Source organism: Spinacia oleracea, chromosome 4, assembly GCF_020520425.1.
Source record: "Spinacia oleracea cultivar Varoflay chromosome 4, BTI_SOV_V1, whole genome shotgun sequence".
Classification (NCBI taxonomy): domain Eukaryota; kingdom Viridiplantae; phylum Streptophyta; class Magnoliopsida; order Caryophyllales; family Amaranthaceae; genus Spinacia; species Spinacia oleracea.
Genome location: NC_079490.1, coordinates 172913698 through 172926721, shown reverse-complemented (window position 1 = coordinate 172926721; position 13024 = coordinate 172913698). Strand labels below are relative to the sequence as shown.

General features: G+C 34.5%; 2 protein-coding genes across 3 annotated transcripts; both read left to right on the top strand.

The window, feature by feature from the left end:
• Positions 1 to 3745: 3745 nt before the first annotated feature.
• LOC110802480 (pumilio homolog 12-like) lies at positions 3746 to 7900 on the top strand. The gene is made up of 5 exons (XM_056826991.1): positions 3746 to 4729; positions 4822 to 4996; positions 6029 to 6189; positions 6663 to 6939; positions 7478 to 7900. Exons 1-5 carry the CDS (start codon positions 3834 to 3836, stop codon positions 7616 to 7618), a joined length of 1650 nt encoding a protein of 549 aa, XP_056682969.1. The 5' UTR covers positions 3746 to 3833; the 3' UTR covers positions 7619 to 7900.
• A 1939-nt stretch (positions 7901 to 9839) lies between these two features.
• On the top strand, positions 9840 to 12746 carry LOC130472303 (probable DNA helicase MCM9). Of its 2 annotated transcripts, none has more exons than XM_056842912.1 (4): positions 9840 to 10042; positions 10117 to 10211; positions 10390 to 10489; positions 10766 to 12746. In XM_056842912.1, the coding sequence occupies exons 1-4, from the start codon at positions 9934 to 9936 to the stop codon at positions 12421 to 12423; spliced, it is 1962 nt and encodes a 653-aa protein (XP_056698890.1). In that variant the 5' UTR covers positions 9840 to 9933; the 3' UTR covers positions 12424 to 12746. The 2 variants fall into 2 exon arrangements, with proteins under 2 accessions (XP_056698890.1, XP_056698889.1); XM_056842911.1 differs by having other exon boundaries at positions 10109 to 10211.
• Positions 12747 to 13024: the final 278 nt, after the last annotated feature.

Below are 13024 nucleotides of genomic sequence, written 5' to 3'. Positions count from 1 at the left end.
AAGAACATTTTCCTTGAACAAAAGAACATTAACGGCCCGTTTGGTAGCCAGTATTAAATGGTGGGAATGGGAATAAATTTAAGTGTTATTCGACAAGAAAATAACATGATGATGTCCATGGTAATGAAATTTTGTCTCAAACTTGGTGTTTTTCTTCATAAATTTGCATTCCCATCTAATACCACTTCTCAAATGATAATGGATGGTAATGGAAATTTATAAAGAAAAAAAGATTATTTTGAGTGAACTAGCATTACCATGGGAATGCAAGTTGATTTTCTTTTCAAATTTACATACAAATTCATTCCCATGGACACCATTTATGGACGGGCCGTAAAGGCTCTATTCTTTTCAGCTCTGTATTTCGCATTTTTTATTCGATTTGCTTTCTTCTTGCGATATATATTCTTCTAGATTTTATGTTTTGAACTCAAATTGTGAAGAGGAGAGAGAAAGTATGAACTAGGTTTTCTAAAATGGTTCTTAGAGAGATAAAGTAGTGAAAATTCCCAAAAAATCGTTGATTGCTGATTTTGAAGATTTGGATTATGTAATTACGATTTTTTTTCCAGAAAAGAACAGTTTTATGTATTAAAGGAACATATGCTCGTATTAAAAGAACAGTTTCTTTATGCTCGTATTAAAAGAACATTTTCATTATAGTAGAAAAATAGACCATTTGCGTTTCATAATTTGTTCTTTCATTCTATTGTGTTCTTTTTTTATTTATTATTTTCAATTTCATTTGCATTTCATAACTTGTTCTTTTTATTTTATTGTGTTATTTTTCTTCTTACCTTTTTATTTATCCTTTGTTCTTTTGGTTGCGTTCTTTTTCTTGGTTTTATACATGTTAACCTATTATTTTTCAGATATTATGAATAATGTGCTTGATAATTCATAACAGAATGATGAAAATGATGATTCCGAATCATATATTATTGTTGGACAAGGTACTTGATTTGTTCTTTTAGTCTCTCTATTTGTTCTTTTAATCTTTTCATTTGTTCTTTTTATAATATTCTGTTAAAAGAACAAAATAAAAACACGTGCATAGTTCTCATTATGCACTCTTTAAGAATTTTTCCTTTCTCCTTCTCAGTTATTCTTTGATTCTACTTCCTATTTTTTCATTTTCTATTTTTCAGCAACTATATAATAATTGTACTTATGAATCATAACCATTAGTCATTTTATAAATACATTTTAGAGAGAGAAAGAGGAGAGGATTTATATTCTCTCAACATAAGAGAAATTTTTTGAGAGAGAAAGAGTGAGATGGTGAGTGAAAGAGTAAAAAATATATTTTCTCCTTATTCTCTCTCTAAAATTCCTTCTGAATGTTTCTCCTTTGTTGAAAAATGAGTGAATTAAGAAAAACACTAGTTCAATTTGGCTAGTTTTCGAAGCAAGAGAATATCTAGAGAACGTGATATTTTTCGAGGATTGAGATCAGTTTTTGAAGATTTATTAAAAGATATTGATGCTCCTGATAAATGTTGATCAAGTGTTTAAGGTACGTTTCCTTGTTCTTTCCTCTAATGTTCTTTTTAAATTGTAATGTTCTTTTCACAACTTTACTTTTACTGTGGCATCAACATAGTTTGTTCTTTTAAATCAATATAGTTTGTTCTTTTATATCAACGTACATAGATTGTTAAAAAAAGAACATATAATGGTTTGAAAAGAATACATAACACTTAAAAAAGAACATAGTAGATCTGATCCGTGGTAAAAGAACAAAAATACTTTTTTTAAAAATATAGATTTAGTTTTAAGTGCATCAAAAAATCGTCGTTTCGTCTTTTTTTAATTAGAACATAAATCGTTTGAATAGAACAAATAACACCTAATAAAAGAACATAGATCTGATGCGTTGGATAAGAACAAAAATACATTTAAATAAAAATATAGATCTAGTTTTAAGTGCATCAAAATATCGTCATTTTTGTCTTTTTAATTAGAACACTAAGTGGTTTGAAAAGAACAAATACAACTAATAAAAGAACATAGATTTGTTGTTCTTTTCGTCCCTTTCATTCTGTTCTTTTGTTTGATAAGGAAAAAAAATGCATGTTGTTCTTTTCCATGTATTTTGTTCTCTTGTTTTTTTTTTTTTTTTGTCTTTTTCTTAAATTTTTTTGAGTTTTTGTTATTTTATTTTTCTTTTGATTTTGTTCTTTGTGTTTTCTAAAAAAGTTGTTGTTCTTTTTTTAATTATTTTGTGTTCTTTTTAACTTTTTTACTGTTTTTTAATTTTTTATAATATTATCGATAATATGTTTTTTTTTGTTTTTCTGTTGCATTTTTCACATGATGTTCTTTTTATAAAATAGTTGTTCTTTTTATAGTGTATCAGGAGATGAATATGTTATTTTCAATTTTGTACATTTTCTTTAGTTTTTTAACATTAGTGTTCTTTTCAACTTTTGGTTAACGTTCATTTCGTTACTCTATTATGTTCTTTTTGTTTAGTTTCTTATGTTCTTTTTGTATTTTTTTTGTTTTTTGCGTTTTGGTACAGGTGCACGTAGATCTACGTGCAGACCCCTGCACCATCCGCGCGTTGGCATCAAACCCTCCAGCACTATAGCCAAGATCACCAGGTTCACCCCAACTCTCCATCTTCCTAGTTCTATTATTCAACATAAGTCTACAGATTCGAGTATAAAAGTAGACAACATCATGATCTAAAGGATCAACAATACAACAAGGGATTTCTCTTTCAATCCCACCACCAACCAGGTAGTAACTCTTATGAGACCATATATCTATATATGGCATCTTATACATCAAACTCCACTCTCCTTCCCCTTTATTATAATCATTCAACCTCCAGAATTTAAACCCTACAGACTCTCCCTTTCCATACATTTCCAAGTACTGATCGAATATAATCTCCACCCACCACGACATGGTTGCTGCCAGGAGACTTCTTCACACCCTCATTAGGAAGCGGTAAAGACCGGCATTCGGGTGAGTCCTTGTTACCGTTCTCTAATCCACCAAAAGGATCATCACAAACTATAAGACCACGGTTCATATCCATCCAAAACAAATCTCCAGCAAACTCTATTGCTCCTTGGCCAACCCAAGGCTAATTATCAAGCATATAATTTGTACTGATTTTAACCCAATTCCCAATTTCAGAATCAAAACACATTAAAACAGCAAATACAGAACCTATAATAGGGCGATACTCAGCTACTAGAAATCTTACCAAAACCCCAGTTGAGTCAACTCGGGTAATAAACCCAATCACACCTCTGTCGTCTATGGAGTAAGGAGGGCTCGGAAGTGGGACCCACTCGCCGGTTATCTGGTTTCGAAACGGTTTTGAAGCGGTGGACTGATTTTGCGTGTAAACGGACCAGAACCTCGTTTCCAATTTCATCTGGGAATCGACCTATATTTTCTGAGTTCGACATTTTCTGGGATTTTTTTTTTTAAAAAAAAAGAAAGGGACACCGAACAGCAAAATCTGGTTTATGCATCCGGGTAGAGACAGATCCGAAATTAATTTCATCTTCATAGAGTAGTCCTCCTGAGACAGATCCGAAATTTGAGGTATTCGGGTTTGTGTGCGAATATAAATACATCAAAGTCTTCTAACTTTTTTGGCTGATCTTTTTTTACAAGATCCGAAATTAATTAACCTTCCTTAATTGTGTCATAATCTTTTGAATATTATTAGGAAACAATTTAATAATCGTTTTAATGTATATTACCCAAACAACCCTTGACCTTCTCTTATAATCAAAACCCTAATCTTATCAGTCTCCATAAAACCCTCTTAATATTCGATTACCCTCATCTTCTCTACCTCGATCTCCATGGCTGACCGTCAATGGCCTCCTCCCAACCCTTATCATCCTTCTCCTTCCCAACCCTCCTCAGTCCAATCCTTGGAAGATCTACTATCTCAAATGTCGATATCAGGTTCGCAATTACCTTACCAATACCCGAACCTCCCCCGCTCGAATAATGATCTCGATCTTCACCATCATCATGAATTCCTCTCAAGTTTATCTCCTTGGGAATTGAATCAATTCCTAGCCTCAATGGCGCCTAGGAATCATGAAGTTAATAACCATACTATCCTTCCTGGTTCGGGTTTTGCTTCGCCGCCGGTTCATTCTTCAATGCTTCATCGAACCGGTGTTCGGTCTGTCGGCAGCGGAACTAACCATATCGGAAATAATGGGTTGCAGTTTAATCCAACTAACAATAACTTTATGAACTACTTACTTGATATTAAGGTTCGTACTATGTTGTATGAGTTGTACGTCAAGGAATTAAACAGTCGTTATAATCATAATCATAATCTTAGTTATCATCATCGTCAACGTCATGCGAATTACAACAACAACAGTAATTCAAGGAGGATGACGGCGACGGCGACTAACGGTAGGAACGGCTTAACCCCGGTGAGTACGGATTATATTCCGACCTCATGGGATGAAATTAAGGGAAAGGTTGTTGAATATGCCAACGACAAAAGCTTAAGTAGTATTCTGATGAAGAAGTTAAAGTTAGGGCATATTGAAGGGATAAACATTGTTGTTTCTGAGGTTAAATTGGGTATAACTCAGATCTTGTTCAATCAATATGGAAGTCCATTCTTTCAAACATTGTTGGAAATTCTTGATTATCAACATGTTTTCGAGCTTTTGAAGGCGGTTATGGCTAATCAACAAGTTTTTCTTGATATCTGCATTGATGTTCATGGGTATAATCTTCTTAATTCTTACTTCTTTTGATTACTTGAGTATATTGTTTTGCTAATATTGACCTAATTAACTACTCCTTATATTATTATAGGACTAGGGCAGTACAAAAATTGTTGAATCACCTCAATTGGAATGGGGAGGAGGAGCAAGCAATGGTGTTGAATTCAATCAGAGGGTTTGTCAAGTATTTGACAATGAATTTGAATGGTCAACATTATGTAGAAGAGCTTTTGAAACACTTCAAACAAGTTCATCAAGTCTCTAGGGTAATTAATTTTTTGATAATTTTGCATATATATACATATTTTTATCCACCTCACGAGTGTTTATAGAATTAAAAAAATTTCTTTTTATAGAATTTTGCCCGGGGTATGCGATTCTTAGTTTCTTGGCCGGCATCGATCGATTAGCGACTAATATAATAATTAAATCAATACTGGGAGTTGAATCAATTTAGGCAACTACAAATTCGTTATGAGAGATGAGAGAGGGAGGAGAGATAAAGAAGATGATGGGTTTTTATGTGCGAGTTTATGTTTTTTTTTTTCTTTGAGGGGTTCATGTGCTAGTTTAGTGATCGGTAAATGCAAATTGTTTACAGTAGAGAACTTTGTTTGAAGCTTGAGGCTCGGTTGTTGATCATAATGCTGATTGGATTACACTTCGTATGTATATTCTTTGAGATAGAACTTAATTCAGAGTTTAAACTTTTAATTTCCTGAAACACTTAAAAAAGTTACGCACATTATATTTGAGATAAATAATATGCACATATAGTTCAAAAAATATGCATATTTAGTTCTAAAACTATGCATATATAGTTCAAAACATATGCACATATAGTTTGAAAACTACGCACGTATAGTTTGAATGATACGCACAGAGGTTCTCACCATAAGAGTAGTTCTCACCATAAGAGTAGTTCTCACCATAAGAGTAGTTCTCACCCTAAAACAGTTCTCACAGGAACCTCACCCTATATAAATATATATATATTTATATTATATTGATTTGCAAAAGTCTTGTTTATTTAGTATAGTTACATTGTTAGTGATCTGCTCATGTTCATTTCGTGATTTGCAAAATTCTTAATTGTTATGATGAATGTCATGCACATTGTTATGATGCAATATACTCGTCTTATTATCTATTTTTAGGGTTGATATCAACGGTTTTACGACGCTAAACATACTTATGACATAACATGTTCCTTAACCAATCATGTCATGGTGAAAGGGTAAATGATCTTAATTAATTTGTTTTCAAATGTGATGATATTACTTTCCCTACTCGTACAGCCTATATTGGAGGAGATAGCTGATCATTGTGTGGAAATTGCAATGGACCAAAGTGGCTGTTGTATTTTTCAGCAATGTATTACACATCAAGGCCCCGAACGTGATCGTATCATTCATGAGATCATAACTCATGCCGTGGAATTAACTGAAAACAATTACGGGTAATTAACTGATTGATTGATTAATTGTTTTACATTCAATTATTATATACTACCTCCATTTCAAAATGATATTTACCTTTTCAGTTTCATAATGTTATTTACATTGTGTTTTCTACTATGTTTGGACATGCAAATTTATTACTACTTCCGTTTCAAAAAGTTCTTTACGTTTTGAAAAATGTGTCCAAAGTATAAAAACTTTGACCGTAAATTCTCACTATTATATATATCAAAACGTTACATGTAAGATCTTGTTAGATTGGTCACGGGATGTATTTTCAGAATATCAAATTTTTATAAATTTTTCACATACGAAATTGCATATGTTAGTATTTAAATATTACATTGGAGTCCGTGCAAATAGTAACTGTAAAGATCTTTTAAAAACGGAGGTAGTACCTTACAACTCCTATCCCACTACATTTACAATTTTACGTTCCACTGATTTGCATTGCATTGTTTTTGTTGGACAGTAACTATGTTATACAAAGGCTTATTGAAAACTTGAAGAATGAAGGTGACATTATTGGAAAAGCAGTAAGGGCACTGGAGGGCAGTTTTGTATATTTGTCAAAGAACAAATTTGGTAGTCATGTTGTTGAGAAACTCTTGAAATACGCTGATGACGAACTCGTCAATCTAATGATCAAGGAGATCATATTTGACCAAAATGATCCTAATAATTTTCTAGAGATTGCTCAGCATCCTTTTGGCAACTATGTTCTTCAAACTGCTCTCGGTAGATCCAAGGTACGTACGTTAGAGACTCGATACTCACACATACTCTTTCTGATCTAGTCTAGTCTAGTCTATCAATTCATTCATTCCATATATGTATTTATTATATTAGACCTGGTTATTGAGTCATGTTAATGGATTCTTTTTGGATAGGGGCATAGCGTTTTTATTGGACAGATTTTTATTGAACCTGATCAATATAGGGCCAAACTTATAACATACAGAGTACTCCATAATACTTTTGAAACCTAAAATAGTTATGTTATGAAAAATTATATAGATAGTTTCGTATTCATTTGTATTCGCGTACGTTTCTTTTTCATCTTTTCTTTGACCCGTCCATTATTGACCCATCCAGCCCACTATTGCCCCGTTATTGACCCACGATCTGCTTTGAATTGACGGACTAAAATTGACCATTTTATTACCTGATTTGCTTTTGACTGCACCAACTCTGACGTGACCCGCTCAATAACCAGGTCTAGTACGTTACTCCGATCTAAGTGGTATGTATGAAAACTAACAAATTTATTTGGTATATATGTAATAGGAAATGTATTCATACAGATGTAAGTGGTCTACACACTCGAGATTGGTGGAACGAATTGAGGCTAATTATCCGTATTTGCAGAGTCATATGTTCGGCAAAAGGGTGCTGAATTCTGTCAAGAACAAGTACTACCGTGTATAGCGCTCTGTCTCGCTTCCGCGTAATTGATACCAGATCGATCTTAGTGTTCATTATTTTCTTGTTGTGTTGTGTTGTTGTGTTTGTTTGTTTGTTTGTTTGTTTGTTTGTGTTTCAGAACTACATGCAATGTTGTAGTCAATTAAACTTATGTGTGTGTTTGTAATTTAGAATACAGATTAGCGGTTCTTAATTGCTAGGGGGTTTATGGTTTTGCCTACTGATTGTAGTGTGTTTGTCACTTTATGTTGTCAATGTTGGTGTTCAATTAATAAATTCGTGTTTAAAACATACCGATTATCATGTCATTTTTACCATATCTAATCTTGAATTGATATACTAGACATTGTGTAAAAATTGTTTTTGCTTTTTCTTGGTTATAGAATATTCTTCCCATTTAGTTTTCAGCTTGTCTATGGATTGGAATACTAGGATTTGGGGCCGGAAGAAAAAATAAATAAACATTTTTTGATGAGTTTGGCCAACTTAACCCTAGAGTTTTAGTTATAAATTTAGCTCGGCCCGTAAAATCCACTAATTTTCGCACGAAATAGCGGATTTTAGGCACATTAAATCGGTCCAAAGCTGACTTGAGCCAGCACGACCCGACACAATGAGCTGTTTTTTAAGTCATGGCCTGGCCCGAATCCGCCCAGCCGACCTACCTATTGATCAGGTTTAGAAAGAGCTAATTTGACCTCTAATACAAGAATTGTTCAAGAAATACTGACATGGTTAACAACAAGAATTCTTTCTCGATTCACCACATTTGTCTCAGTTACACAACAGACAACCTACTCGTTAGTTATGGAGGTTAAGCAGCAGGCATCATAAAATCATACTTCGTATAATAAAAGTGTGTCCTAACAAGAGTTCGCTCGAAATTTTTAATACATTTGTTTAAGTTTTAAGGTATTTGACAGATCGAACAACTACATCTTCTCAAGTCCATCTGCAAGCTCATTGACATCCTTACTTTAATCGCTCTTTGTTGCACCTTCATCATCAAATTTATCTTCTGCTCCACTTGTCTTGTTCATGCATGACTAATACTATATAGAGAAATTCGATAGTCGTCAGATTAAAATTTACTACTCCCCCATCCCTTCATACTCGATCCGGTTTGACTTTTTCCTCTATTCACATAATTTACTTTGACCCTATTTTATTTCTATATATAGTATATAATATATTGTTGGCTTCATTTTAATATATATTTTAAAAATATATATATATTTTTATAAGTTTTTATAATAGGTAGTTAAAGAAATTGGTGATCAAAGTTGTGCATTGGCAAACGTGACCGGTCAAAACAGGTCGAGTATTAAGGGATGAAGGAAGTACATGTATAGAGATTCTGACATTTGAGGCAGAGTTTTCTCCATACGTTTTATGGAAATCACAGTTCACAGAAAATAAACAATATTGTCATTTGTCAAACCATACAAGATATTATAGCACCTAAAAAACAGTTGGTCTTAGACGTACACTCTTAGGGAGGAAGTATAAATCAATATCTGATATGTATTTCAAGAAACATATCACCCTACTAAACGAAAAAATAGGCTAAAGGCAAACGCTAAATGACAAAATTAATTTTTTTTTAAATGGCATCCATTTTCCCAAAATGGGATCCATTATAATTATTGATTTTTTATTTATTATTATTATTATAATTAATAATAATAAAATAATAATAATAATAATAATTAATATTACTCTGTATAATTATTAATAATGATTATTATAATTAATCATTATTATTAATTATGAATATTATTATTACCGGAGTATTTATTATTATTAATTAACTATAATTAATTACTATTAAGTTCGAATAAGGTCCAACTAGATAAATCAGGCTTGGTCAATTCCAATAAATTCGGATAAGTTTAGATATGATCAAAAAAGTTTCAATAAGTTCAGATCTGTTGGGTTCAAATCAGATAAGTTGAATAAAACGCATCCTTAAAATATTTTTTCTAAAGCGATAAAAATTTTAGGAAAAGAAATATACCTAAACGCATTTAAGGTCCATTTCGAACTCTAAACCAATACATCCAATGGATGTGAGTCTGGATTTGATTTTTTAAAACCTAGTGAATCGGAGTCAAATGTGAATCACCTTCAAAAAAAGCGGGTTTGGATCTGGTTCTGGGTCTCGCCAGCCCAAACCCGGTCCAGATCCGTCTCATTACCATCCTGATTAACTCCGTAGTCGTGTAGTTCTCTATAACCACCAAGTTCCCCCTCCATTATGTTTCCCGCTTAATTTCCAAAACCCCAGAAAATGTACTTGCCGGAGGTAACAGCCGACGATGAAATATACAGAGACATGGTCACCTTCCTCACCACCAACCACTCCGACCAACTCCGCTCCCTCATTCTTTCTCCTGATTCTCGCCTTCACTTCCCTATTTTCATCGAGTATGCTCTCTCCCCTCACTAACCCCCTTTCTCTCTCCTTCTATAGATTGATTTCTCCGATTTCAGTTTTGCAGAGCTTATGAACGATCATCTACAAGTTGCTCAGCTCATCTTCTCCAAACCCACGGATTACTTGCCCAAATTTGATTTTGCAGCTATTTCTGCTCAGGTAAGAATTCACTTAATTAATCTTCGATTTCCCAGAAATTTTCATCAAAATTAAGGGAGTATAGCGCATGAATTAGGAAGATTAATATATCTAGGCATTCAATTGGAAAGGAAATTTTTTATCTGGTATGTAATTAGGAAAAGTATTTCTAATTTGGGCATCTGGGTTGGATGTGTAGAGGTTGATTTTGAAGGATTCTCCAGGCGGGTCATCTTCCACCATTAAGGAAAATGTTCATGTTCGCATTAGTATACTGGGCTCTCCCCTTGAATCTCCAGGTTTGTTTTTCTCCTTTTTCCGAATTATTTAATTTTTGTCAAATTTCAATTTGTTGCATTTGGAAATAAAAGTATGCAATGAGATGGGATGAGAATATAATGTTTGATAGAGTGCAACATGATGCATTAGTGAGCACGATTGATTGTGAAATCGATGAATTTTGTGTATCATTGAGCTCAATTTGATTGTGTTGCATTTCACTAAGTAAATTATAGTATTATTTGAACTGCATAGTTTTATGGGTTGAAGTGGTTAATTGTTGTGTTTGTTTGTAGAGACTTATCCTAGGATTGGAAAGGTGAGGGTGAAGCATAGTAACATTCTTCTAACCCTCAAAGGGACTGTAATACGATCAGGTGCAATTAAGACAATTGAAGGTGAAAGGAGGTACGAATGTAGGAAATGTAAGTCAGTTTTTCCAGTTTATCCTGAGCTAGAAACCGGGAACATTATAAAACCACCATTGGCTTGCCTCTCAGACAAATCTCAGGAGTGTGAAGGCAATAAGTTTGTACCTGTAGAAAACAGCACTAAATTCCATGATTACCAAGAAATCAAGATCCAAGAAAGCGCCCAACTGTTGGGTGTTGGATCCATACCGCGTTCTATCCGTGTCATCTTGCAGAATGACCTAGTTGACATTGTTAAGGCAGGAGATGATGTGATTATTACTGGTGTTTTGACTGCAAAATGGTCTTCAGATTTGAAAGATGTCAGATGTGATCTTGAGCCTGTTTTGGTTGCCAATCATGTGAGACTAACCAATAAGCTAAAATCCGAGCTAGACATACCTGATGAAACTATTATCAAATTCAAGAAATTCTGGGAAAAATTCAGCAGTACCCCACTGAAAGGGAGGAATGCAGTTCTCAAAGCTATATGTCCCCAGGTTTTTGGTCTCTTCACTGTGAAGTTGGCAGTTGCTTTAACCCTTATTGGTGGTGTGCAGCATGTTGATGCTTCAGGGACAAAGGTAAGAGGAGAATCCCACTTGCTTCTTGTGGGTGATCCCGGTACAGGAAAATCCCAGTTTCTGAAATTTGCTGCTAAATTGAGTAACAGAGCTGTTATGACAACTGGACTAGGAAGCACAAGTGCTGGGTTGACTGTCACTGCCGTGAAAGATTCTGGTGAGTGGATGCTCGAAGCTGGTGCACTTGTATTAGCTGATGGCGGTCTTTGCTGCATCGATGAATTTGACAGCATGAGGCAACATGACAGAGCTACCATACATGAAGCTATGGAACAGCAAACAATTAGCATTGCAAAAGCTGGTCTTGTGACAACTGTTAGTACAAGAACCATTGTTTTTGGTGCCACAAATCCAAAGGGACAGTATGATCCCAGCCAACCTTTATCTGTCAATACTACACTTTCGGGTCCTTTACTGAGCAGATTCGATATAGTTCTGGTTCTATTGGACACGAAAAACCCCGAGTGGGATAAAGTTGTTTCATCCCATATTCTTGCTGAGGAGGAACCAGTTAGAGTAAAAGATGATGAAGATTTAACAAACTGTTGGTCACTTTCTATGATACGGAGGTATATTAGTTTTGTTAAAGGGTACTTTAAGCCAACACTTACAAAAGAAGCTGAGAGAGTAATTTCGAGTTATTACCAACTGCAAAGAAGATCAGGAACAGAAAATGCTGCAAGAATAACTGTGAGAATGTTAGAAAGTCTAATTCGGCTAGCACAGGCTCATGCAAGACTGATGTTCAGGAATGAGGTGACTCAGTTGGATGCCATTACTGCTATCTTATGTATAGAATCTTCCATGACTACTTCAGCAATAGTGGATAGTGTTGGGAATGCTTTACATTCGAATTTCACAGAAAACCCGGATACTGAATATGCCAAGCAGGAAAAGTTTATACTTGAAAAACTTAATTTGGTTGATGAATTTCCTGGTGTGAGGAGATTGAGTGGATGAATATTCGTTTCACATGCATCATGCAGGATTTTTTCCTGCTATTATTTGTCAAGAAAATCATCAGTGCATTGTTTGGGTTACCACTTACCACCTCCATACTTTACCCTGTTGATTTCCTGTTCGATATTTGCTATTAAGCGGCCTGATGTTGAACTTCATTTCTATTCTTTTTTCTACACCGTATGCCAAAATTTTGATTGTATGCACAACGAAAGCTTCATTAGGCAACTATGCATCAGGTGGCATTTGTGCGCAGGCATATGCAATTTTGTGTTTCAAGCTCAAACAGCTAATATTCTGAAAGTTGAGGTCTTTCAGTTGTTTGCAAGTTTAGTAGTTTAGCCTAATACGAAGTATAAGGGAACAAGCTCGGAAGCATTATGCAGGGAAATGATTTTGACACATCATTTTGTTAATTTTTGGTACACTTCTATGCAAGATAGGGCTGGGCTGGCAATGGATCGGAGGTGGATCAGGTGGAGCTCAATCCACCTCCATCCCGAAATCAACCGATGCACCATCCGAATCCACCACCCCACCCACCCGTCACCCGATTAAAATTCATGTTTTGTCGGTTTTCATCCATTTTATTCGGGCGGGT

Bases quoted from the DNA above. Each gene is read 5' to 3' on its own strand.
- LOC110802480 (XM_056826991.1), top strand. From the start codon at position 3,834: ATGGCTGACCGTCAATGGCCTCCTCCCAACCCTTATCATCCTTCTCCT. The intron at 6,190-6,662 runs GTAATTAACTGA...TTTGTTGGACAG, and splicing joins TTAACTGAAAACAATTACGG to TAACTATGTTATACAAAGGC. The intron at 6,940-7,477 runs GTACGTACGTTA...TATATGTAATAG, and splicing joins CTGCTCTCGGTAGATCCAAG to GAAATGTATTCATACAGATG.
- LOC130472303 (XM_056842911.1), top strand. From the start codon at position 9,906: ATGTACTTGCCGGAGGTAACAGCCGACGATGAAATATACAGAGACATG. The intron at 10,043-10,108 runs GTATGCTCTCTC...CTCCGATTTCAG, and splicing joins CACTTCCCTATTTTCATCGA to TTTTGCAGAGCTTATGAACG. The intron at 10,490-10,765 runs GTTTGTTTTTCT...GTTTGTTTGTAG, and splicing joins CTCTCCCCTTGAATCTCCAG to AGACTTATCCTAGGATTGGA.